The 21,950-nt window shown below is 42.0% G+C and overlaps 1 protein-coding gene across 1 annotated transcript in view; it reads right to left on the reverse strand.

The window, feature by feature from the left end:
• Positions 1-21,950, reverse strand: part of LARS2 (leucyl-tRNA synthetase 2, mitochondrial) — an 87,336-nt gene that overhangs the window by 3,632 nt on the left and 61,754 nt on the right. Inside the window, exons 18-20 of the mRNA XM_063304018.1 lie at positions 21,848-21,925; positions 19,368-19,479; positions 13,649-13,773 (exon numbers count right to left, since the gene is read on the reverse strand). Coding sequence (XP_063160088.1) covers positions 13,649-13,773; positions 19,368-19,479; positions 21,848-21,925 — 315 coding nt within the window. The remainder of the gene's footprint in view (positions 1-13,648; positions 13,774-19,367; positions 19,480-21,847; positions 21,926-21,950) is intronic.

A 21,950-nucleotide genomic window follows, 5' to 3' on the forward strand; every position in this document is an offset into this window, starting at 1 on the left:
AACAGGACAACGGATCGCCTGCCCAGACCCACACCGGAGATGCCGCACAAGCCATCCAACCCCCCCAGACGCCTGACAAGAGCGTTAGCAACCCCAGACGAGGACGCGGATGCCTACCTCGCAGGGGACGCGATCGACGCCCAAGAACAGCCGGTGGAAAATGCTCCCCACCTGCTCTAAGCAGCGCCGCTGGGCAGGTGGTGAAGAAGGGGCGCAACAACCCCAGGGTGAGTGACGATTGCTCCATCCTGGCAGGGACAATTAAACTCCCTTATGGCCCTAGAGCCATTACGGTCAAAGCTCTGGTGGATTCTGGGTGCTCCAGAAATCTGATCCACCCGGACATTGTCACTGCACTAAAACTGCCCTGTTCCCCCCTCCCTAAACCGCTGGTGTTCCAACAACTAGATGGCTCTACAGCAGGGGGGGGGGGGACCGGCCACCCAGAGGACCGGAATGGTCACCCTGACAATGGGCACCCACAAGGAATCCATAGACTTTGTGGAAACCCAGATAGGGAAACCCATAATAGTGCTTGGGATCTCCTAGCTAGCACGCAACAACCCACACATAGACTGGAGGACGTGCTCCATCAAGTTCAAAGACGGGGTCTACCAGGCACCGACACCGGACAAACCATCTGCTCCAATGGTGGGGAGGGCAGAAGTCGTCGACCATACCCACGACCGCCCCCCCCCAGAAGGACTGCCAGAGCAATATGCAGACTTTGCAGATGTCTTCGGAGAAGAGGAGGCGGACCAATTACCCCCCCACCGCAAGACGGACTGCACAATTGAACTGCTCCCAGACGTCCCATTACCCAAGCCCAAGATCTACCCCATGACCCAGAGAGAATTAGCGGCGCTGCGGGAATTCTTGGACAAAAACCTCTCCAGGGGCTTCATAGAACCAGCAAACTCGCCGGTTGGAGCACCCGTCCTATTTCGGGAAAAGGAGAACGGCACCCTGAGACTATGCACCGATTACCGCGGATTAAATTCAGCTTCCCTATCCAACAAATACCCCCTACCCCTTGTAAAGGACATGCTAGCACACCTGTCAAAGGGAAGGGTGTTTTCCAAACTCGACCTCCACGAGGCGTATTACAGAATCCGCATCAGGGAGGGGGACGAGTGGAAAACGGCATTCAACTGTCCCTTGGGCTCCTTCCAATACAAGGTACTGCCATTCGGTCTTGCGGGGGCCCCGGGGGTCTTCATGCAACTCATCAATGAGGTACTGCACGAACACCTATTCAAGGGCATACTGGTTTACCTGGATGATGTCCTCATCTACACGAGGATGCAGAGGGAACACGAGAGGTTAGTGAGGCAAGTCCTCACTAAGCTCCGGAAAGCCAAAATCTACGCTAAGCTGTCCAAGTGCGAATTCCAGAAGTTGCGCTTGGACTACCTAGGGTACAGAATCTCTGACAAAGGCGTAGAGATGGACCCCGTGAAGGTTCAGGCAGTCTTGAGCTGGGAACGCCCACGCACCAGGCGCCAGCTTCAAAGCTTCCTCGGGTTCGCAAATTTCTATAGGTCCTTCGCGAGGGGGTTCGCGGAAATCGCCCTACCCTTAACCGATTTGCTCAAGACCAAAGGCGTCGGGGAGACGCGCAAGGTAAAAAACCCGGGGGCCGTACTTAATTGGACTCCTGCCTGTCAAACCGCGTTTGACAGACTAAAAGCGCTGTTCACAGCGGAGCCAATTCTAGCTCACCCGGACCCCGAACGGCCTTTTGTGGTGCAGGTGGACGCCTCTGACTTCTGAATAGGAGCCATCCTGCTGCAAAAGGATTCCGCTGGAATCCTGAAGCCATGCGCCTACCTCTCGAAATTCTCGGAGACAGAGAGGCACTGGCACGTGTGGGAAAAGGAAGCATTTGCGGTTAAAGCAGTGCTGGAGGCTTGGCGTCACCTTTTGGAAGGGACGACTTGCCCGTTTGAGGTCTGGACAGACCACCGCAACCTCGAGGCGCTCCGTACGCCCCGGCGCCTTAGTCCCAAGCAAATACGCTGGCTCAGTTCTTCAGCCGGTTCAACTTCCAGCTGAAGTTCATACCAGGCAAAAAGAACTTCCTGGCAGAGGCACTCTCCCGACTGCCTCAGGATGCGGAGCCTATCTCCAACATCGTAGGGACGGTGCTTTCCGATTCCCAGCTGGGTATGGCAGTGGTCACCCGGGGTCGCGCTCGGGGACAGCCTGCCCCCCCTCGCAAACAACTACGACGCAACCCGCCCCTAGATGCAGGCAACCTCAAATGCCAGGTGGGCTACGGGCAGAGTTCATAACGGCATTAAAATCTGACCCCTGGCTCCTCGCCAACCCCAACAAGGTCACCATGGACCAGGACCTAGCATGGGCGGAGGGAAGGTTACATGTACCCGACTCACAACGGCAGGCGATCCTCAACAGATCGCATGACAGCAAACAGGCTGGTCACCTCGGGTTCTTGAAAACCCTACACCTGACTCGGAGACAGTTTTGGTGGCCCTCGCTGAGGAAGGACGTCAAGACGTATGTGGCGTCCTGCCCAGTGTGCGCTATGGCCAAGTGACCGGCTGGCAAACCCCAGGGGCTGCTGCAACCCATGGCTGAACCCTCCCACCCTTGGGATGAGATCTCAATGGACTTCCTAGTCGACTTACCACCCAGCCAAAAGAAAACGGTCATTTGGGTGGTAAAAGACTACTTTTCAAAACAAGCGCATTTCATCCCCTGCGCCTCGATCCCGTCAGCCCAACAGCTGGCGAAACTGTTCCTAGTCCACGTGTACCACCTACACGGATGCCCCTCCCGCTTGGTGACCGATAGGGGCACACAATTTACCTCGAGGTTTTGGCGGGCTTTTTTGAAACTGATAGGTACCCAGCAAGCCCTGTCAACCTCCTGGCATCCCCAGACGGACAGATCCACAGAGATCCTTAATGCCACACTGGAGCAATTCCTCTGCTCCTACATAAACTATCACCAAGATGACTGGGTGGACCTCCTCCCGTTTGCAGAGGTCACATACAACGCGATACACCAAAGCACGGGAAAAACCCCCTTTGGGGTAGTGTCGGGTCGGGAGTTCATCCCCATCCCTGAACTACCTCAGCCTCCGTCCCCAACAGTGGCCGCCTGTGATTGGGGTGAGAAACTCGCAGATTCCTGGCCGGTCATCAAGGACGCGCTTAAAGAGGCACAAACGGCGTACAAATTACAAGCGGACAAACACCGGCGCCGACAACCAACATTTCAGGTGGGGGACATGGTCTGTCTATCCACCAAATTCATAAAATCGCCGCAACCATCGAAGAAGCTGGCCCCCAAGTTCATTGGACCATTCCAGGTGACACAAATCGTGAACCCAGTCACGGTGCGCTTGGACCTGCCCCATAATCTAAAGAGACTACACCCGGTATTTCACTGCAGCTTACTCAAGCCGGCAAGTGATCCCTCCTGGTGGCACCCACACACGCCCCCCCCCTCCACCAGTGATGATAGACAGGCAGCAACACTTCGAAGTAAAGGAGGTACTTGACTCCCGCAAGCGGCGGGGCTCCCTCCAATACCTCGTAAAGTGGAAACACTTTCCACACCCTGAGTGGGTCGCTGCCCATGACGTCCAGGCCCCCGACCTGATCCGCACCTTCCATGCCACCTACCCCTCCAAACCCACGGCTTAACCTTCTCAAAGGGGGGGCAGTATGTTATGATCACCGTTGCGATGCTTGTGACATCGCAACGGCTCGCATGACAATGCAGGGAAATGGGTACCGGGCGGATTAAGGGAAAAGGCAACTAGCTAACAAAAGAGCAACAGGTGCTGGCAACAAAGTATCAACTCTAGCTGGAGGCACGGGAGAGAGAGATACAATGTTGCAAAGAAGGTAATTGACAAGACCAGACCACGAGGCGCGCCTGAGCTGTCAAAGAGATTACGAACCTGATCGCCCGGCAATGAACCATCACCGGCCAGGGAAGCAATTAAGGAAACGCCCGGAGCACAGGAGGGGCTCCACGACCCCTCACCTACCGGCAACGGAACCAACGGGGTCGGGGCACACCCGAAGGGGTGGAGCGCTGACCGGCGCGGGCTATTTAAATCCCGTTCCGGCGCGCTCCACTCACTCTCAGCTTTTCTTAAAGGGCATGCATTCTATACTCAAATAAAACCAGAACCTAAGCCTACACTAGCATCTGCGTTTTTACTGGGTAGCAGGCAGAGCCTGACACCACCCCCCACTGACCTTCGATGTTTTCTTCCTCCTGCTACTGGCCTCGGATCCAGGCGCTGGATAAGGGCACAACCCTGGGATGCAAGCACAGCAGGGCAACAGAGCCTCGTCTGCCAAAGGGGTCTCACTGGGCCTGGCTGTGGCGGAGGTAGTGGGATGGAGCTGGCAGAGGAGGCAGGGTAGCAGTGTAGGTGACAGCTCACCCAGCATCCAGATCCCTGACCAACAGCAGGAGGAAGAAGACAGTGAAGTTAAGCTGGGGATGGTGGAGGCGGCAGGGGCAGGTGGTGGCAGCAGAGTGCAGGGCAGCCAGAAGGGCAGGGATGGGGGGAAGATAGGCGTTGAGGTAAGTTGAAGCGCATGCTGTAGTTGTAAATGTGGGCCAGTTGCCAAGCACTGAATTTTGAGCAGATGACCATACGGTGCTGCAACAGCTGTAACTTCAAGGACTGGTTGTGACTACCATTCAATCAGCACCATCGTAACTTCAAATGGTCACTGAATGAATGGTCATTAAGCGAGGACTACCTGTACTATGAAACAGAAAATAATATTCTTGTAACATATCAAATACTGCTATTGAAGACTTTGATTCAATCCATCATATTTATTTGGTCAATGACCAGCAAAATTTAAAAGGAGAAAAGCAAAGTAAAACCAATACAATAACATACTACTGACTAATAAGATATATCACAATAATATAGCATTCACTCTGCTATTACTATATTAATACATTTGTTACCTTAGTGGTGTGAGCCTAGAACATTAGGAAATATAAAGTAACAATATACTGTATATCTCCTGACAATTTATTAAGTTATTTCAAATTTAAAAGTACTTTTTAAAAAAGGGAGTTATTTCTTTGTCTGGTTTTGTCTTATTTTCATTGCAGCAACACAGAATTTGGCAACTGTGCATGTAATGTAATGTTTTAAATCCTGAAGTAGATGGTTCACGTAAAAATTATCTGGATACTCAGGGAATTTATCTACTAGGGACAAAATGTAGATTGACCTGATATCCCTGTAAAATTTATAGTGTAGCAGTACATGTGAGGTGGTTTCTACTTCACCACATGGGCAGATATGCTCAAGTATAGGGACTTTATTATACCTGCCTTGGAGTAGTGCAGATGGAAGAATATTGAATCTAGCTTTGAAGGATGCAGTTCTCAGCTTAGGGAAGGTTTAGACTGATTCTGTTACTCCTAAAATTATTTATTACATACACACAGACACACACACCCCACCCAAGTCAAAAGGGCTCCTGATTGAAAGATACACAACCATGGATAGAAGATTGGCTTCCAGAAACAATTCTAATAAAAAAGCAGTCAGTCTATCTAGTTTATTTTTTTTTAATCTTACAAAATGAAAGAAAATAAATGGTCCCTTATAAAATGAGGTTTTTATACAGTTGTTTCCATAGTATTTTAGTCTAATTTCAGTCTATAAAATTGCTTTTTAAAAAAAGTCTATTGCAGCCAACATAACCTTGCAATACCTCCTGGAGCAACAGTCAGATATATCTGTTGTTATGTCTACTGCACAAAATCCAAAATGCGTAGTGACCTTTATCATGTCGTTTCCAGCTGGTACGTTTGGCTAAATATGGCCAGGAACAGGACCAGCATCAAATGCAAATAATGGAGTATGTTATGCCAGCCCAGACCAAATTACAATTGTCTAGGAAAGCAACATGTCATTAGCCTGAGGTAGTGAGACAAATACTGAGTTGTAGCTTAGAATACCAATTCCCTTTTGGAGCCTTGTTAAAAGCAACATTTGGATTTGTCTACTTATCTTGACTTACATGAAGATAGAAGTACTTATTACATCTGACTTTGTGGGTGCTACCAAAAATGGCAATCTTGTATCAGATACCATTGCCCATTCATAAAATGGAGAGGTTAGAAAACCTGTGTCACTTCAAATACTACAACTCCCAGCATTTCTTCTGCCGCCCAGAGTCCCTGGGAGTCAGATGATGATGATGATGGCGACAGCTTATAGAACTGTAATTCAGCAAACAGCTCCTCTGTTTAGATAGTTTAATTGTAGCCCAACTTTGGATGTAACTTGTTCCCAGATAGCAGATCCCACCAATTTATTATGTGGGTGTTAAAAGAGAACTGTTGTTAAGTGGCAGTGCATATACTCCAATGCACAGGGATTATTTTTAAAGAAAAGGGGACTGAACATTATTATAAATAAATAATAAAAGCCTCCAGTTGAATCTCTGTCTTCTTTATGTATACATAAAACCATGGAATATTTCTGTGGATAACACTATCAAGAAATATTGAGTTACATTAATTATTGATGTGGATAACTCTAGGAAGAGAGCCATATTAGTCTGTGGTAGCAAAAGTCTGGTGGCACCTTTTCTAACTATGAAATGTTATGCCCTCTAATAAAATTTGTTAATCAGGAAACATGCTTACCAAACTCCTTCTAACCTGAGGCAGCTATCTGTTTGTTTATTTATATTTGATTTTTAACTCACCTGTCTTATGACTCTCAGCGATTATGATGTCACAATAAAAACACTGGCAGTAAAATTAAAGCAACAATCCAAATCACAAAATACAAACAGAAGCAGGAGAGAAAAAAATAATAACGAGGCATAGGTGATGTTATCAACACGCTGTCCAAAAGAGCTTTTTTTAGCAACTTCCTAAAAACTATCAGGGAGGGGCCAGACTGATTTCAGTCAGGAGTCCATTCCACTACCTTTTAGCTGTGGCTCCCTTGATATCACAGAACTGTGGGACAGCAAGGAGTCCCTCCTTCAACAAACTAACAGGCTGGGCAAGCTTGAGAAGGTGGTCCTGTAAGTATCCAGGTGCCAAGCATGAAGAATTTTGTAGGTTCAATCAATCAAATTTATTGTGGTAATTGATCATTGATTAATACAACCCGGTAACAGAAATTATAAAATACAATAATAATTAAGAACCAAGAAAAGGTAATTAAATAGATACATAAGTGGAATAAAAGGTATAAGTGCAATCCTTCAGATCATAAAAATATTAAAATAAGAATAAACTGAAATAAAATATCAATGATAAAATAACGATAATAGTTAAACTTACTTAAACATTCAAAACTAAATTAAGGGCTTAATAAAATACTATGTTTAAGAAAGAAAAAACTAAAGTTCTATAGGATCAATAAAGTTTGGTTAATAAAAAGAAATAAGCAATAAGAGGTATGGAGTCCTTGGTGCTCTCTGAGCTTGGTTGTTTTCTTGCAAACCTTTCATTGCCCAGCTAGGCAACATCTTCAGGTTGATATAATAATAATAAGTATAATAATAGGTATAATAATAATAGGTATACGTTGAAAGGGTTGACCTCAGCTTGCGAGTATCTGTCAGTAATTGTGAAGGTGATTGAAAAGGACCTTCAATGTGTTTGCCCAAGCCCTGTCCCCAAAATTATTTGTTTACGAATTGTAACTGCTGTAGCACAAAACCTGGAAATGTGATAAACTGTTTCTTGTCTGACAGAAAAAAAATCCACAAGGATTTTTGACCTGCAAAATGTGTCAGTAAAGGGTTGGACAACTGCCTTGGTAACGGGCAGTATAAAAGCATGTGTGTGAGAGTCTCTGTGGCACTTGTGCTCCAAGGACAAGTTCTTTCACGCATGGGGACTTAAAAAAAAAACTCCCATTAAGAACTGAAGAGGTAAAACATCAAGTCCAACTCGGTTAGGCAGAAGAGACTAAGGTGGTTAATATCTGCCTGGTTTCCACCTAGAAGTGAATCATGGGAGCTAACATGAGGTAGAATACAGCTAATGGTTCAATATCTGAAGTTCAACATCTAGGGCTTCTTTCTAATTCTTTTTGCCTGAGTGTATTCCAAAAGGCGCAGTTGTTCACAAGGCAAGAAATAATAAGTTTTCCCCAAATTGCTTGTTGCTACAAAGACTGAAATTGGTTTGCCAGGACTAATGGAATCAGTAGCATTTAAGGCAATAGGTGAATATTTACATCCATGCCTCACCTCCACTTTTTGTTCCCCTGCTTCTGTTCTAAAAGTCACATTAGATATGCATCTAGGTAATTGGAAGAGTGTTTGCAAGGCAAACTTGTACACAATCACTTGCATATATCAAGTTATATATAATGAATAAATAGTCCCACTTGGGTACCATAAAGTATTTAGTTTTGCTATGAAAAATATGCAGTTCCTACCTCCTGTACAGATAAAACTTTATTATGGCTCCTGTACTACTTCATGCCTGTGAAGCAACATGATCAATATGCATCTTCCAGGCACCTATAGCCTGGAGCACTAACCCACCCCACCACACGCCCAGTTTGAAATTGTCAACCTGCTCAATGTCCTTCCGCTCAATAGCCCATTTAAATCTTTTAGGTTTTCTGGCAAAAAACACCATGCTGGTTTTCCTCTCATTGTTCTCTAGTCATTGAAGGTGCTCTTCGTAGTAATAGGTAAAAAGTCCTACAGGTGTTAATGATAGAATAGCTGTATCATCAGTATGTAGCAGAATTGGAATATCCACCCCAGCAATCTTGCAGGGGTGGAAACTCAGATCTGACTACTAAATCTACTAAGGAGTTTTAAGAGATTAAATACAGCCTTGTGTAACTCCCTTTTGAACAGGGATTGGGTTGGACAAAATACCTTGAGGATTACACCTAATTCTAACCAGAGTTATTGTCAAATTGTTGAATTAAAAGCAGGAGACACCTCCCATATTTGTATTACTGAACTTCTCTCAAAGAATTGTTCTTAAATGTTTTGAGATTTGAAAAGGCTACATAAAGTATAGACTTGTTCTTGCAGCTGTATTTTTCAGTAAGAATATGATCTAATGTAGGACAGTTGGAACAAAAACTGCTCACTGCCCAGTACTGATTCTTTCTCTCTCCAATCCTATAATTTGCTATTCAGGTGGCAGGCATAACATTTGCTAATCTTAGTCAACAATGGTAATACTCCAGTCATGGGAAATATGACCCGTTTTATCTATATAAGAGACACCCAAACAGGTGCCTACTAGTTGGCATTTTCCCTCAGCATCTTAGACAGGATGGCATCGCCACAAGGAAACTTGCTTGACTTTAATGACTTTGTAAGATGGTTATTGATTTCAGGGGTCATTTAGGAAGAATTCCTTGATTTATTTCAGTTTTTAGATTTGCCTGTTCCTGCTCATAGGAATTGTAAAGGACTTTAAAATACGTTTCCCATGCTTCTGTGAGATCTTTACTGATGATGGCAAGTCATTTCTATGATAACCTTTATAGGTTAACACCAGCACTTTGAATTTAGGGTTCTGGGTGAGGGGGAACAGGCTTAGATTCAACCCTCATAAGACTGGTAATTTCCATCTTTGGTTCTGGATGGAGTGGCACTGCCCCAAGCAGATCTGGTGCATAATTTGGAGGTCTTCCTAGACTCACAGCTCCTGCTCAAAGAGCAGGTGTCATTCATGGCTCTGAGGATCTTTACAGAGCTTCATCTTGTCTGCCAATTATGCCTATTCCTGGATTGGGAGGCCTTGCTCACAGTCACTCATGCCTTAGTCTTGTGATGGGATTACCACAATGCACTCTACACAGGTCTGCCCTTGGTGACCACTTGGAAGTTTCAGGTGGTCCAGAACATATCAGCATGGGTAGCGATGGGTATACCTCAGTATGCTTATGTTAACACCTCTCCTCTGCAAGCTGTGCTGGTTGCTAGTTCACTTCCAGGTGCAATTCGTGGACCTGGTTTTAACCTATAAAACCCTTCATGGCAAAGTGCCAGGATACTTGTGGAACCACCCATTATTTCTGGCCATCCAGTAGGTTTTGACAGGAATGGTGTCCTCTGTGTCCCATTGCTTAGGAAAAATCATCTGGTAAGACCCGAGAGATGTACATTCTCTGTTGCTGCCTCTCCCCTTCAAGATCCAACTGGCCCCAACCATTTCTGATTTTCAGAATCATTTTTTCCTCAGGCATTGGGTCTGTAGTATGACCTGCTGGATAAAGATGCTTTTTCCCTCAGCACTTTATGCATTTATATGCTTTGACTTTTGTTTTTCATGCCTTTTTATTATTAGTTTTTATTGCCTTAATATTGTTATTTAATGATATATGCCAACCTAAGTCATATGATGAGTGCACAGCTATATAAGTTGATCAAATAAAAATAAATAGAACTCAGCCTGCAATCAATGCAGAGGCCACAATATATGCGTAATATGCTCCCAACATTGGGAGCCAGTTAAAATACAGTGTAGGCTGCTGCATGCTGGAACTGTTGTAATTTCTGCATAGTCTTTCAAGGTAGCTCCATAAAAAGTACATTGTAGTAGTCTATCCAGGTGGTGATACAGCATGAGTTATTGTGACCAGGTGCACCAACTGAAGCTGGGCAAATGCCTCTCTAGCCATGGCCTCCATCTATTGCTGAAACAGAAGCTGCAAGTCCAGAAGGACCCCCAAATTACAAACCTGCTCCTGAACAGGTGGTGCCTGTCCATCCAGGAACAATACTGGTGCCAAAGGGGAGCCCCAATGTGTAAAGATAGTCCTTGCTTACTGACCACTCGTTCAGCGACTGTCCAAAGTTGCGATGGCGCTGAATGAGTGGTACTTATGACTGATCCTCAAAGTTCTGGCCATCGCACCACATCTGCGGTCACATGATCGCGATTCAGGCACTTGGGAATCGGTTTGCACTTAGAATGATTGCAGTGCCCTGTGATCACGTGATTGCCATTTGTGAGCTTTCCTGCTGGCTTCCCACAAGCAAAGTAAATGGGGAAGCCAGCAGGGAAGGTCACAAGTTGTTCCGGTAAGTCCCCCTGGCCGCCTTGTGCTTGCGTTGAGCCACAGCCTCCTTCCCCCAGCCTTCCTGTGCTCACGCGTGGCCTGCACTGGGTCTCCCAGGGACTCCCCCACCCCCCTGCAGCACCCCTGCGCGCCTTACCTGGGACTCCTGCTGCTTCCTGCTTAATGACCCATGTATCTTGGGATTACGACAGCAACTGGAACTGTTGTCACTAAGCAATGTGGTCGTGTGACATCACGCTTTACAACCGCATCAGTTAGTAACAGCAATCCCGGTCCCAATTGCCATCATAACCTGAGAACTACCTGTAAACTCCATCTTGCTTGGTTTCAATTTGAGCCGGTTCTCTAATAGCCTCCAGACACCATGACAGGGAATCAATAGCATTTTCTCACAACCCAGGGTAGCAATGTATACTGATGATACCATTCCCCAACTGTCAGATGAACTCCCCAACAGTTTCACATAAATGTTATAAATAAGGGACTGAACACTGACCCCAATGGCATCCTGTAACTGAAGAGCTACTGGGACAAACTCTCCTCCCCCACTACAACAGACTGAAACAATCCACAGAGGAAGGAGTGGAACTATTGCAAAACAGTGCCCCCATTCCCCAACCTCCATAGGTGGTCCAGTAAAATACCACGGTCATTGGTATCAAAGCCACTGATGGTCTAAGAAGGTCAGGTGAATTGCACTATCTCCATCCAGTTCCAGCATAGGTCAGCTGGGAGAGCAACCAATGCCATCTCAGTCCCATATTCCTGCCTGAACCTAGACTGAAAAGATTATCTGAATCTGCTTCTTCTAAGATGCCGTGTAGTTGATCTGCTTCCATTGTCAAAACAATCTTCCCCCAAAAGGAAAGGTTGGGGACTAGATGATAATTATCTAAGAATAAAGGATTAAGAGATGGCCTCTTCAGCAAGGGCTGCATCACAGCCTCTTTCAAGGGTGTAAGGAAGTATAAGGATCCACAGTAATTCCACCCTCTCCTCACAACAGCCAGAATGGGCAAGGGTCCAATATACATGTAGCAGAAGATAATCTAGAGCACGCCCTATCCACTTCCTTGGAGCAAACAGGCCAATGCTCTGAGACTTCCCACATGGAGTCAAGACTACAGCAAATCTGAGTGACTTTGTTAGCAAAGTGCTGTACATCACCCAGTGATGATGCCTCTCTAAAAGGGAGTGAATTACCCTAAACACAGCTTCTGGATGAGTCTGCTGCCAGGTGCTTTGCCCCCCTCATCAACACTGTGTAGGCCCAAACGTGGGTACGCACCTGTACTTGGTTGAGTTTGCTTTTTGTCTTTCTCTGCCGGTGCTCCAGGCATCATTTCTGGCATTTCATTCCCTGGAGAGTCTCAGTAAACCAAGGTGCCATTTGGGATTGACACCCAGAAAAAAAGCAATTTCAGGGCAATAGAGTCCAGCCCCTGAATCCCCTCCTGTTGCCAGTAGTCCACCAGGCACCAGACTGAACTGCCTGCCAGAGAGCTGGGAAACTCCCCAAGTCCCCTCTAGAAACTAACAGGTGTCAGTGTTCCCGTGAGATTTCAGTGAAAAACACAAGGTCTAATAACTAACTGAACCAGACAAGGAAAAAAAAAGTTTTCTCAGCCTTTTACCGGTTTGAAGCAGGAACTTCAGTCACAAGCTGAGTTACTTTTAAATTTAATTTCTGCCCCATTTTATAACTGAAATATGTGTGTCTCAGTTGTATAAATATAATTATAAAAATATGCATGAGGACCAGCCAACATACTATGGTGTCAGGCATGCTTTAAACTAGAATGTCCTTCTGTATAGGGTGTGTAAACATGAAGGGCAGGTCTGTGTCTCTACATGCTCAAACATTTACTTATCTCCATTATATTTGGCATGTTTTCTGTAAGCAGACATAACAAAAACTGCTCACTAAAAACGTGCATTGTTCTGGAGGGACAGAAAGATTAAGAACAGATTGCATAGGCGCACATAAGAATATAAACATTCCATATCCAGTTGGGTAAGAACGTATATGTAAAGAAGAACCCCACTGACTATTACAGTTTTCTCTCCACAGCTTTGCTTTAGATATCTGCGCTGTTGAGCTCCTACTTGATGTCCCCAAACAGCTCCTAAAATCATCAAAATAGGAAGTGCTTTCCAGAATGTCTGGGGTGAGCTAGCTCAGATAACTTTTTAGAATAAAAGAGAAAACCCCAGCACTATAGACTTGTATTTAGACACCTCCTCAAACAATCTACCCCAAGGAGACACATTTTCATACTAATACAACTTTTAAAAAAATATGCAGGGGCCAGAAAACAATAAGTATTCAGTTCTTTAAGGTCAAAGATTTTGAAGGATGCCTCACTTTCATGAGTTTTATAGGAAAGGAAGATGTATGTTCTGGGAGGTAAGGGACTTCTAGTAGTCTCTTATCCAAGCTATCTGCTTAGCTTCAACAGTTTGGCAGCACTAAATGTTCCAACAATGAGCAACTAAACATACATCCACATACCTCCCCGAGCATTCAAGAATATTTACACATATCTTGTTGGTCGCTCTTAAAATGAAAATAATGAAAATGAAAATGAATGTTCTCACCAGGACTGACATTTCCACTATGTTTGGCAGCTGAAAATATTCAGGGTCTACAGTAGGCCAAGGCTGCTGCAGTACATCCATGTCCCAGTGATGAGTACAGAGTTTGTTTGGAACATGTGACAGACCTGAAATGCAATATCGATAGATTACTTGTACTTAGGGAAACATTTTAATAGTTTGTTTACTTAGTTTTATAGATGCTAGAGCGAAAATGCTGATAGCTTGTTTACTGATGAGCTAACTGACCAGAAACTGAACATACACTGGATCCTAGCTTACAGCTAAAGAGAGGAAGGTGAAAGAAAATACAGTCATTTATTACTAGAAAACCAAGCATTAAGCTGAAAGAAGGCTGAAAAACTGGCTCTAAGAGAGTGTTTTAAAAACAAAAAAGAAAACATGGAACTTTTTTGCCTGCTTTTTTTTTTTAGTTTTGGAGTATTTAACAGTTAAAATGGTTGTCTTAACCTCTGCAGAAGCTTAAGGCATCTTTAGCACTTAAAAATCTCAAAATCACCCAGAACAATTGGACCAATTTTCCCCATTTCCTTAAGCTTCTGCAAGGCTTAAATCATTAATTTTTCCACTTAACCCCAGTCGTAACAAGGATTCTAAAATTTCAGTTGCACCCAAACAGGTCTCCTTACAGTACTACTAGCCACACTTCTTGTAGCCCCATGAATGGCAAAAAGAGAAAGTGGGGAACACAGGCTGAAAACAATATAGAATATAGAGAGAGGAGCCCTCCCTCTATTCCAGTATTGTCAACCACAACTCTAGTCAATACAGTCAGTAGATATGGGGAAGACAGCTGCAATCCAGGAACATCTGGAATGGCACAGGTTGTCCTCGCTTGGACATAAAAAACTGTATAAAATAAATATTATGCCACTAATAGTATGCTGGTGGTACTCTCAAATAAGGTCTGTGATCTGGCCAAAGTTAAAGCTCAACAACTGTCCTATTGAAATCAGCTTCCTATCACTGGTTCATTCCCGAAGTTTACTGGAAAATAGATAATGCAATATTTTAGATAGCTATCCTCATTAGCTTAACCAAAAACAAGACAGCTAATCCTTTCCTCCTTAGGATAGCAACAAACGTTCCATTATGTGCAACAGCTATTACAACATGGTCAGTTAGTGGCAAAAAGTTGTTTTCATAGTAGAAGGGTTGAATCATGCAACCATGTGAGAAATCATTTTTAAACTAATTAAGAAACGCAATAGGACTTTGGAGCAGTGATTCATTTTCCTGCTGGCCCCTTCTTAGAACATGTCGATTTAAAAATATGCTTAGTTCTTCCCTAATGATTGCATGAACAGAAAAGCAAAACACATTGCATATGCTGCTCCTTGTTTCCTGTCTAAATAGGATTTTTCATACTCTTGCAAAAATGCCTTTACTTTATTTATTTTTTTTAAAAAAAAGCCAAATCAATGACATGCTGAAATAGCCACATGACACATAAAAATAAACACATGACATTTTATCTTTCTCAACACACTGCCTCGTGCTTCAGCCACCCATCTGGCCAAAGGTTTGGAATTATGATAGATAAAAATATGTCTCATCTGCAGGACTCCAGATGGGAGAAGGCTGGTTTAGGGGAAGTAGAGTTTAGCAAATTGAGTATCTGTTGATAAATAAGGCCCACTAAAGTGAATATCCAGGATGGACGCAGATAATTGCCTTAGCACCTATTCTCTGATATGGGCACTCAGGCTATGGTTTATATATTCAAACTGTCCATTGGCTACAGTTCAGAAGGGAAGATTAAAAGAGTAGAAAGTCTATCTCCTTTTTAGGCCCATTTTCTCCCCCCCTTTTTAAAACCATTCTTTTGTAATACAGGCAACAGAAGGAAAACAAACCAGCTGGAACTTTAGCAAATCTGATGAGAAGGGAGACCCCATATTAAGTCACCTCTTTGGAGCTAGAGCCCTCTCTGTGCCCCAGAGGAGGGAATTCAAAGAATTGCATGCCTATATGCCCTTAATGATCCAAGAACAATTCTATCTGCTTATATTATCAAAAAGTTCTTTTGTATGAGAGCTGGAATTTATTTCTTGTTCATTACTTTAATCTTTTAATTTTAAAAGTATGTTTCTTACTTTCACGTTTGTATATACATATTCAGTATTAACACACAGAATGCAGAATTCTGGTAATTACAATTTATAAATGAGTCACATGAGAATGAAAAAAGTATAATCAGTAGCTCAACTCCCAGAGCATTAAAACAAAATATAGGTTAAATCAGATGGAAAAAAAATATGATAGAGATTAAGCTAAGACCATAAATAATACAAATGGGTCCAAAAGCATCCTCAGGAGGTGAACCTGATTTGTTGCGGGAATGTAGGTCCATCCAGAATAGACTCAATCCCCAGTTCCAGATTTGCTTTCTCCTGATCAACAATCTCAGATAACCATAGCCTTCTTGGTATTCATTGGTAAAGGATAAAATAGCACAATAACAAGACCCAATCCCAAGACTCCAGAGATTGTTTTACTGTTGCTTCGTTTATATCAGCCTGGTGGATAAAACAGAAGTCTGAAACAGACGAATTTCACGGGGCCAAGCAAGAGTCCTGCACCACTACTTTTTCAAAATGCTGGGACATTTAAGATTACCCCCTGTAAAGTAATATCCCTTGTCAAAGGATAACTTGCTTAATGGTACTGAATGCTGCTAAAAGTACAGTTGAACCCATAGGAACAAAATTTCCTTGTCTAGTTCCCAACAAAAATTATTCAGTGAAGCAACAAAAGCTGTTTTTTACCTCAAACCTGACCCAAGCTTTTTTGTACAGTAAATGGTCTTAAATGTGTCTGAATGTTTTTCAAATTCAAGGTTTCAGGAAGGAAACACATTTCCACATCCTGTTCACCATTACCAATTGCCAAATTATCAGTCTGATGAACTCTAATGAAGTGCAAGGGGATACATACAAATATACTGAGGGAATTCCATACAGACTAATGAAGCATTCCATATTGTAAAAAGTCTCACCTTTCTGTATGCTACTTTGCAGAGAAGAGTTCCACAACCCAAAATACAAAATATCAATAATACTCTTAACTACACTGATAAGTGGATTTTTATTTTTAGAATGCAACTATTTCCTGAGGAAAATCACAAGTACATTTATAGAACTAAACTGAAAAACAACAGTAATAACAGCAATATAAGTATTTGGATTGAAAAAAATAGTCATCCAGTCCTATCTCTATACCTAACAAAATATTGGGAATCTGATTACAATGTTATCTGGCTTTTCTTTTCATGTGTCATTACAGGGGCAAATAAGAAAAAAGTTTTGTCATCAATAGAGAATGAACCATAAAGTTTAACTAAATAAGATGGGGGGGTTGGTAAATAAAATAGAGAATGAACCATAGGGAATGAGAGAGAGAAAAAATAGAGAATGAACCATAAAGTCTAACTAAATAAGATGGGGGGGTGGTGGTAAATAAAATTGAAAGGAGGAAGGTGACAGCTGTAAAAAGATTTATGACAAAATATGCTTCACCCTTTTTATTATTATTTTGCAGCCTTAATACACTATAAGCAATTGACATTAGCTAAAGATAAGTCAAGCCACTAATAAATATTAGCAGAAAGTTAACTATTTTGATGTTTTTCTTCACAAACTATAAAGGGATATGACTTGAAATTAACATGTAAAAAGACCCTACAAAGTAAGACTACTATTAAAAATGCAATTCAACCTAGTGGAACGTAAAATAAATTAGTTGGCGGGTAAAAAGTGACTCTTCTGGTGAACCTCAGAGTGATTAACAGTAGATTAGCAAAGAATGCTGATTCCTTGTTGGTGACTAAGAGTGGCAACAACATGACTCTCATCAACCCCAAATCTTAAATTATACTGCTGTAATGAAAGAAACCTGGAGTAATTTGTGAACTGTGGTGTATTTTTTTTTTTTTACTATGTTTCAGTTAGTGGATTTGAGTGTTCTGGATTTGTTTATTTTTAAAGTAGATTCTGCAAGTCTGAAATCTGCTTACCACCAGCTAAATCGCATGAATTCCCCTAGTGTCCCATCTTGTTGATGTGCTGGAGTTGTTTGGATGTAATTATGCAGTAAATATTTCCTAGCCACAAAATAATACTAAGACAGAACAACCATTCACCTTGAAGGTAGTTCTGAAAACCTAATATGAGGCTGGATACATGCTCTTTCCTGTTTGTGATTTCTCTAAGCCAACTGATTTTTAAATATGATCAGCAATGTGTACTGGAAAAAAAAAGAACCAATTAGATATAAGTACCTATATATTCATATAGGGTTGTAATTCTTTCTAACCGATATGCCTTCCAAGGGATGTTCAAAGACATAACTTTAAAGTACATGAAAGTAGATAAGTAGGGGGAAAATATTGCTAGTTTTCTTCTTCAAAAAGCCAGAAAGAAATAACTGAGTAAAAGAAACATAAATGGAATTTATTTCCTCACTTGCACATATTATCTTGTTATAAACCAGAAGTCCTGCTTTACATTGTTATTTAGCTGCCTCATAAACTATGTGGTAATAAAAGAATTACAGATTTGTTGCTGGATAATGGTTCCCTTGTGAAAAATAGTAATTGTGAGTTTCCACCACAATCTACGCCTGATAAACAGTAGTCCTGTGAACAGACTCCACCAAAGAGCATACATTTTAAATTTCATATAACTGGTAGTGGAGGAACTGAAAGGCTAAGAAATGACGTGGAAGCAAGCAGTTGAAGGTTGATATTGAAGCTAATCGGGTCTGGCTCTGTAAATTGCTTAGAAAACATTGGTGAGCAGCTTTGCATTATTTGGAGGAAAAGCAGAGCATCATAGTGGTAACTAAAATTATGAAAACATTATTAAAAATATTATGATGATGTTGGAAAGAGCCTATGTAGAGGAGTTCTCCTCTAATACTTGAGTGAAAGCGACTCCAAGGATTTCAGGTAAAATTTTCACCTGGATAGGAGAAACTATTCCTGTACCTGCTTTCCCCATGCCTGCCCTGAGTCAAGGTTTATAGCATGTAAAAGCTGAAGAAAGGCCTTGAACTGTTGTCAGACATTTAAATTAAAGCCCAGATTCCAAATTGAGAAACTTTGTTAACATAAATGGATTCTGCTGCTTTGTTGTGGCTTTTTTGCCTTAATGATGGTTTTGTGCTTCTGAGCCATTTTGATGCATTTGAACAGGTTAAAATCAATGGATAATGTTGCCAGGCTTTAAGTAGCAATTCATATCAATCGGTCTTTTAAAATTCTACAACAATTATACACAGAATCACCTACTACCATAAAGTTTCTAACAACCACTTCTTAATCAGCATCTCCAATCTGGTATACTCCAGATGTGTTTGACTACAACGGCCATCATCCCCAATCAAGATGGTCAGTGGGCATGCCACCTAGCAATAGTGGGATTCATAGGCCAAAACGTCTTCCAGGGACCAATTTCAATCAGGCTGACTTATATAACCAATTGAATGCAGTTAATTCAATCACTGTATTTAGAATTTTTTTCTACAGTATTTTCCCAGTTAAATAAATCAGGAGGATAATCGTCTGGGTGGTTTGGTGCTTGGTGGAAGAGTTGTTTTATTTTTATTATTGTTTTTACTGGTTGTTGTGAGCCACCTAGGATCATCACATGAGATAGGTGGCCATGTAAGTTCTACAACTAAACTAACTAAATAATATTACCTTTCCAGATCTCTGAAGTTAGGTGTGGTGCCAGTGGGGCAAGCATAACAAGGAGAGTTGCCAGAGCATCTTCAAATTCTTCACTGTGGAAAACAAGCTGTTCAGAGGCTTGCTATGAAAGAATGAAGAAAATGGGTTTCATTAACTGTTTATGAGTCTAGAAATGGGACATAAAATTTAAAAAACTAAGAAGTTTGTAATAACGTACTATGAAACTTGATGGTAGCTTTAAAGCTATCTAGAAATGAGTAACTTTTTAACAGTAACGTGATAAAAGCAATGCAGAACCCAGTTCACAGGAACATCAGTATTTAGCAAATCTTAGTCCTCAAAGAATGCTCCTGAAGACCAGTTTATAACACCTCAAAAAGCAAGCTGGAAACAAGCGAATGGGAGAGAGATGTTAGGCAAGACTTATACACCTGGCTAGACCTTCAACTCCCAGAATTCCCCAACCAGCATTGCTGGCTGGGGAATTCTGGGAATCAAAGTCCTCACATCTTAAAGTTGCTACGTGTCATGAGTAAGGATGGCGAGCAGGGGGCTCCCATCCAGACTGTTAAGCGCATGCGTAGCACTGAGGAATTGGTCAGCCATTCAAAGAGACACAGATCGGGACCGCCTTAACCTTTGGGGTTTATATGTCTGGGTTTTTCCCACGCTTCTTCAGTTTGTTAGGATTCCTGTTATGTACTAGCAATAAAACATTAGAGACCAGTTCCTTGTCTCAGCGTGTTTCCTGGCTGTTAGGACACTACGCTTGACAAACACTGGTCTAGATAAAGTCACGGAACTAAAAGAAGTGAAGGAAAAACAGTTCCTCCCATTTTCTGCCAAGACTGAAGGAATTAATAAACAATGGCACATTTGAATCTTGCATTCCCCTGTCCTAATCCGAGTGAAAGTGATGGACTAAGGATGGGAAGTAAAAATTCAAGCCCACTCTTAGCAAGGCCGTATTGATGCCAGTCTCTCTCTCTCAGTACCACCCACCTCGCAGGACAGTTGGGTGGAGCGCTCTGCACATTGCCAAGAACTTCTGGAGGTACAGGAATATAGATCTAAAAAAAATCTAAGTAATAAAAGCACCAACTTCACATGCAGGCTCTGCCATAACCACATTATTTCCAAAACACCTTTTGTGTGTCTGTATGTGTGAAACAGAGTAATTTCACATTCACAGATTCCACGTGGGCGGGAAGGAGGGAACAAAGAAAGAAATTTCTCTGCTCCTTCAAGACCTAATGAGAAATTATGGGACTCAAAGTCTAAGACATCTGGAAATCACCCAGTCAGGCAAACAATTGAAAAGAAGGCAAAGGACATTTTTAACTAGCTAAAGCATTGCTTTAAGGGAATTATTTTGCTTTGTTCCTTTAAACACACACTCAGTGGATAGATTTACATGATATTAAAATACACACAAAATGGCTAGAATGGGCAGAGCTGTTTCACTTGTTACAAGCAAGAAAATAAGCAATCATCAACAGGTAATTTAAATGTGAATGCAACTCAATTCTACCACAATAACTGCAGTAGCAACAGACATTTTAATTGTAAAATATTGTATTCTAACTGCTAAGAAAATATGAAATCCTTCAGGTGTTAACTTTAAATACACACAAGCACCTTCCCCAGTTATATTTTGAGACTGATGGCCTTGCCATGAACCATATCAAACATAATCCACTCCATTTGACAATTGTCTATCAATTACCAATCAGCTTTATTCACAACAGAACTTCTTTCAGTAGCAAGGTTCATGTTTACCACTGTTGGTAGAAGGGAACTTTTTAGAGGAAAGAAAACTACATTGCCCTTTGAAGAAGTGAAGCTTTCTGGTTTTAATTTTAGCTTTCATATTTCCTCATTCAGGGAGGAGTGAAACTTAATACTAGAGAAAACTTGTTCCACCACACTAAGTTTTATTCCACCACTCTTAAGTTTTATTCAACACGTGCCATCAGTTAAGGGTGTGAAAAGATAGCCTGCAGAGAAAGATGCTATTATATTAGCAGCAAGACACCTGCAGTTTAAGTATATTGTTTCAGTACATTCAGCCTATGCCAGGGATTCTGATTTAGCCATTACATATTCTAAAACAGTAAATGAAAATTTTATTCAAAACGAAAGTATTTTTTTAAAGCAACGATTATACGACTGCTTTTTTAAACTCTATTGTTAGAAATACATTGCAATTTACAGGCAAATAATTATATTCACAATATTGCAGAGGTAACCAATTTGTGTATACCTGTGTTTAACTACTAGTGGTTATCAGCCATATTAAAATTAAAAATTACACACTTCCAAAAGGAGAATTTCATGCTTTCTTCAGTGCAAAGAAATAAAATGATTTCAGAGAAATACAAAGCTAAACATTATGCCACATGTATTGATATTATATATTATATTAGATTGGATCCACAATCTAATTGTGGGAATAAACAGACTTTGTAAAATTTATATAGCATACTAACCAACAATATGTTACTGAGGCCCATCAGCCGAGAAATTATGCCATTAAATAAATAATCCTCCAGGAAGTATTCTGTTACCTAGTCACACAAAAGCAATTTTTTT

The sequence above is a fragment of the Candoia aspera genome, chromosome 4 (assembly GCF_035149785.1).
Source record: "Candoia aspera isolate rCanAsp1 chromosome 4, rCanAsp1.hap2, whole genome shotgun sequence".
NCBI lineage: Eukaryota > Metazoa > Chordata > Lepidosauria > Squamata > Boidae > Candoia > Candoia aspera.